The 6,122-nt window shown below is 38.5% G+C and overlaps 1 protein-coding gene across 1 annotated transcript; it reads left to right on the forward strand.

Annotated features, from left to right (window-relative positions):
• Positions 1–646: 646 nt before the first annotated feature.
• On the forward strand, positions 647–5,647 carry LOC127861033 (uncharacterized). The gene is made up of 3 exons (XM_052399394.1): positions 647–1,187; positions 1,907–1,981; positions 3,707–5,647. Exons 1-3 carry the CDS (start codon positions 914–916, stop codon positions 3,787–3,789), a joined length of 432 nt encoding a protein of 143 aa, XP_052255354.1. The 5' UTR covers positions 647–913; the 3' UTR covers positions 3,790–5,647.
• Positions 5,648–6,122: the final 475 nt, after the last annotated feature.

Consider the following 6,122-nt stretch of genomic DNA (forward strand, 5'->3'; position numbering starts at 1 on the left):
AGCCATGATAGGAGGAAGCCAAGTGAAGAGCCAGCCAGTCTGACCCATGGGTATTTCTGTTATCATAGAATAAAGGCCCACCTATTGATGATAAAGACATGACCCAACTGTAGACTATATATTCTAGTACAATTTGTCAGTAGATTGATCATGACTCGCAGATGACCCCTATTGATTTTGAGGTCACTAGGTCAAAGGTCAAGGTCACAGTGACCCGAATAGTAAATGGTTTCTGGATGATAACTCAAGAACGCATACGCCTAGGATCATGAAACTTCATGGGTAGATTGATCATTACTCGCAGATGACCCCTATAGATTTTGAGGTCAAAGGTCAAGGTCACGGTGACCCGAAATAGTAAAATGGTTCCGGATGATAACTCAAGAACGCATACGGCTAGGATCATAAACTTCATGGGTAGATTGATCATTACTCGCAGATGACCCCTATTGATTTTGATTGTCACTAGGTCAAAGGTCAAGGTCACGGTGACCCGAAATAGTAAAATGGTTTTCGGATGATAACTCAAGAAAGCATATGCCTAGGATCATGAAACTTCATAGGTAGATTGATCATGACTCGCAGATGACCCCTATTGATTTTGAGGTCACAAGGTCAAAGGTCAAGGTCACGGTGACCCCGAAATAGTAAAATGATTTTCGGATGATAACTCAAGAACGCTTTTGCCTAGGATCATGACACTTCATAAGTACATCGATCGTAACTCGCAGATGACCCCTATTGATTTTCAGGTCACTAGGTCAAAGGTCAAGGTCACAGTGACAAAAACGTATTCACACAACGGCTGCCACTACAACGGACAGCCCATATGGGGGGCATGCATGTTTTCTATAGATTTCAGCAAGACCCACCAATGGATAATAGACATACAAGACCCCACTGTTGACATTATATGTTTACAGGCATTGAGGCAACTGTTGAAGACACCCACAGTCTAGAATCTATACAGGAGTCGGAGCCTCTCATGATACAACATGCCAGTGTTGACTGTGCTGATCATATGCAATCTACAGGTTTCACTTTGGTTCTTTCAGAGTCCATGTCAACTGCTGACAGTGAAGAGCCAGGCAGTCTGACCCATGATAGGAGGGAGCCAAGTGAAGAGCCAGCCAGTCTGACCCATGATAGGAGGGAGCCAAGTGAAGAGCCAGCCAGTCTGACCCATGGTATTTCTGTTGTCATATAATAAAGGCCCATCTATTGATGATAAAGACATGACCCAACTGTAGACTATATATTCTAGTACAATTTTCTGTTGTCCAAGCCAATATATATTTATGCCACCCTTCGAAGAAGAGGGGGTATATTGCTTTGCTCATGTCGATCGGTCCGTCTGTCCACCAGGTGGTTGTCATACGATTACTCAAGAACGCTTGGGCCTAGGATCATGAAACATCATAGGTACATTGATCATGACTTGCAGATGACCCCTATTGATTTTGAGGTCAAAAGGTCAAGGTCACGGTGACCCGAAATAGTAAAATGATTTTCCGATGATAACTCAAGAACGCTTTTGCCTAGGATCATGACACTTCATAGGTACATTGATCGTGACTTGCAGATGACCCCTATTGATTATCAGGTCACTAGGTCAAAGGTCAAGGTCACAGTGACAAAAAACGTATTCACACATGGCTGCCACTACAACGGACAGCCCATATGGGGGGCATGCATGTTTTCTATAGATTTCAGCAAGATCCACCAATGGATAATAGACATACAAGACCCCACTGTTGACATTATATGTTTACAGTCATTGAGGCAACTGTTGAAGACACCCACAGTCTAGAATCTGTACAGGAGTCAGAGCCTCTCATGATACAACATGCCAGTGTTGACTGTGCTGATCATATGCAATCTACAGGTTTCACTTTGGTTCTTTCAGAGTCCATGTCAACTGCTGCCAGTGAAGGGCCAGCCAGTCTGACCCATGATGAAATGAGGCAGCCAAATCCTCAAGGTATGAACTAAATTTGAAGACGGGTTTCTCTGCATTTTCTATCATTATGTGACAGAGTCTTATGTCATGACTGTATTAAAGTAAATGAGTAGTCCAAGTCAAGTGTGATGCTCTAGACGACCTCCTCTGTGATCTACAGGGGTTACAACAATGTGCTTGTAAAAGTCCTTGTAAAGTACAAAGTAGGCAGTTTGCTATGAAAGTTAATGTTTAGTACTTGTTCTTCCAAGAAATGATAGTTCTGCGAACTGTCAGTTCTTATATGTGTGAAAAATTGGTTTAAACTGGTGTTAAAACAGTTTCAGTTAGTTCATTTTACCTCCTAACATGTTCAGGTTTTGTGCATTTTTATCAGGAAAACCTTGCTCTACAATATTCAATCATTGTATCACTTGCAGTGTTCTGCTGTGAAATTTTACTGTTGGGGACCCTTTAGGATTACAAAAGTGGGGACAAAAAGAAAAAATATGGGGACACAGAAATATTTTTGTAGCAGAATTAAATGTGTGGAAACTAATAACCTTTAACTTGAACTTTTAAACGTGCTTAAACTTCTTACAGTCAGGTTGTAACATTGTTATTAAAACTGGAACATTCAAAAAACTTTTTAAACACTGTCAAACAGTTGTCAACATATTTACAAAACTTTGAAAAAAATTTATGGTCATTGGACTCCGCATGTCAAAGTACTTGTTCGATAATTAGAAATACCGATAGTAAAGGCGTTTTCTTTTTTGCTTTATGCACAATCTGCATGTCATTTTGTTGTTGTCAAACAGTGACCAAGGACATTTTTGAAGCCAATTTTCTTGGAATGTACGTTTAGGGGGCAGACTTTTTTCGTAATTGCTAAACGATGTTGGGGACTTGGGAAGACTCTGTTGGGTTGTTAATATTATTGTCATATTTTCTAATTTTACTTGCCGGAGGAAAAAAAAAAAATGGATTTTGTTTCTTTGGCCTGTCACTTTAAGCCATTTTGATAGGTTCGGAAATTTCCTTGATATCTGATTGGTTGTTATAATCTCAACTTACCAATGAAATAGAGTGTTAATATTAAATAAATTAACCATTGGCTGCGAAATGACGTCATGTCCAATGAAATAGTTTGTTCTGGTTACACATTCACTCGATTACTTTACCGACTTACAATTGAATCGATTAGTTTTTATTTCTAATTCATGTGCGCCCGCGGACCCATATACAGAAAAACGGGTGGGGACAAATATTTGTTTTTTGCGACAATAACACAAGGGCGCATCCACGGCAGAACACTGACTTATGTTGATACTTTGTGTGCAAGGATCAATTCAGTAGAAAAGTCAACAAAATAAAGGGCTTACAGTCACTGAACAAATGAGTTTGCTGCTTAGAGTGTATATTTTTCCCAAAAATATTTGAAAATTTCCCCTCTTGGAAGTGTAGTTCAATTTTAATCAATACCTCGTTTAAATAATTCACAGAAAAGCCAAAAAATGTTGATCTTTGAACATAAACATAACATGTTGATGACAAAAAAGTTGGAATAATGTTTTTCTCTCTGTGTATGGTGAATTATGGTGTTACAACTTGATTTTGTATGTTACTTGCTTAGCATTGAAATTTCCCCTTTTACACGTGAATTATCCCCCTCTCAGGGGACCCGACCCCTTTTCCCCAAAACTGAAAAAAACACTGACATGATACTCATTGCTATTTTATTTTTTATATCTATTCTTGTTTTAGGGACAGGGACAAGAAAAGGAATGAAACGAAAGTGGGCCAGCGAAGAGAACATATGTTTCATGAACTTTTTAGAGATGAATTAAGAGGAAAAAAAAATGCCATCTGGCTCAAAAATAATGGGGTCCCTAAAAATACTTACCGGAAGAACAGTGGCCCAGATAAGGGCAAGGGTCCATAACATTATTATGGAAAACAAAAATGGAAAAAGAATTGTTGAACTGTGGAATATGTTTATGCCCCTGGTAGGGTGGCATATAGCAGTTGAACTGTCCGTCAGTCAGTCAGTCTGTCCATCTGGCCGAAAACTTATATGGCCATAACTTTTTCAATATTGAACATAGCAACTTGATATTTATACCCCTATTACAATTGGTAATGGGGGCTATATAGGAGTCACGTTTGTCGGTCTGTCCCGATATTTCATCCGATCTTCACCAAACTTGGTCAGTAGTTGTATGTAGATAATGTCTAGATCAAGTTTGAATATGGGTCATGCCAGGTCAAAAACTAGGTCATGGGGTCACTTAGTATGTTTTAAACTGTAAGTTTGTACGGACCATAGCTATGTTATTTATCGTTACATTTTTAAATGACTCGGTACATTTGTTCACCATCATGGAACGGTGTGTCGCGTTAAAAGAAATTACGTCAATATCTCAAAGGTCAAGGTCACACTTGGGAGTTCAAAGGTCAAATGCTTGTCCGGGCCATAGCTTTGTTTTTTATTGTGAGATTTTAAAATCATTTGGCACATTTGTTCACCATCATTGAACAGTGTGTCGGGCGAAAGAATTACGTCGATATTTCCAAGAACAAGGGCACAATTTGAGTTTAAAGGTAAAAAATGGCCATAATTGAGCTTGTCTGGGCAATAACTATGTTGTTTATTGTGCGATTTTAAAATCGTTGGCTCTTTTGTTCACCATCATTTGACAGTGTGTCGCGCGAAAGAATTACGTCGATATCTTCAAACTCAAAGTTGTAGTTTTAGTTCAAAGGTCAAAAATGGCAATAAATTATCTTGTCTGGGCCATAAATATGTCATTCATTGTAAGATTTTAAAATGACTCTGTACATCAATTTTGTTCAAAGTCATTGGAAGGCTTGTCATGTGAAACAATTCAAGAGTTCAAAGGTAAAAATGGCTATAAATGATGATGGCATAATGATTCTTAAAAAATCGCCATAAATTGTATTATCTTGTTTTGTGAAGACAGCATACAAAATAGTCTGTGTCAATGCGTTATGTGGGGGTATATGTCACGTCTGTGACAAAGCTCCAGTTGGCATGCATGTGCATCTTGTGAAGCTGCACATATTGAGTGGTGAAAAGTGAAGGTCAAGGTAATCCTTCAAGGTTAAATGTTAAATATATTGCTTCTGTCCGTCCGTCTGAAAACTTTAAAATTGGCCATAACTTTGAGCTCACCTGAGTGCAACATGCTCATGGTGAGCTTTTGTGATTGCCTTTTGTCCGTTGTGCGTTGTATGTCGTCAACATTTTGCCTTGTGAACACTCTAGATGCCACATTTATTGTCTGATCTTCATGAAATTTTGCAGAACATTTGTCACATTGATACCTCGACTGAGTTCGAAACTGGGTCATGCTGGGTCAAAAATTAGGTCACTAGGTCAAAAAAACAACAAAAAAACTTGTGAACACTGTAGAAGTCCAATCTTCATGTAACTTTGTCAAAATGTTTGTCTAAATGATATTTTGGTTTAGTTAAAAATTGGTTCCGGTCCGTTGAAAAACATGGCCGCCAGGGGCGGGGCAGTTTTCCTTATATGGCTATAGAGAAACCTTGTGAACACTTTAGAAGTCAAAATGTTTGCCTAATCATCATGAAACTTGGTCAAAACATTGGTTTTATTTATATTTTGGACGAGTTTGAAAATGGTCCAGATCAGTGAAAAAACATGGCCGCCAAGGGGCGGGGGAGTTTCCTTATGTCTTTAGTTAAACATTGCTAACACTCTAGAGGCCACATTTATTGTCCATTCTTCATGAAATTTGGTCAGAAGTTTGGTCTCAATGATATCTTAGACGAGCTGAAAATGGTTACGTTTGCTTGAAAAAACATGGCTGCCAAAGGGCGGGGCATTTTTCCTTATATGGCTATATATGGCTATAGTAAAATCTTGTTAACACTCTTGAGGCCACATTTATTTTCCGATCTTCATGAAACTTGGTCAGAATATTCATCCCAAAAAATATCGTAGACAAGTTAAAAAATGATGCTGGTTGGTTGAAAAACATGTCCGCCAGGGGGTGGGGCATTTTACCTTATATGGCTATAGTAAAACTTTGTTAACACTCTATAGGCCACATTTATTTTCTTATCTTCATGAAACTTGGTCAGAAGATTTGTCCTAATGATATCTTGGATTAGTTCAAAAATAGTTTCGTTTGCT

Source organism: Dreissena polymorpha, chromosome 15, assembly GCF_020536995.1.
Source record: "Dreissena polymorpha isolate Duluth1 chromosome 15, UMN_Dpol_1.0, whole genome shotgun sequence".
NCBI lineage: Eukaryota > Metazoa > Mollusca > Bivalvia > Myida > Dreissenidae > Dreissena > Dreissena polymorpha.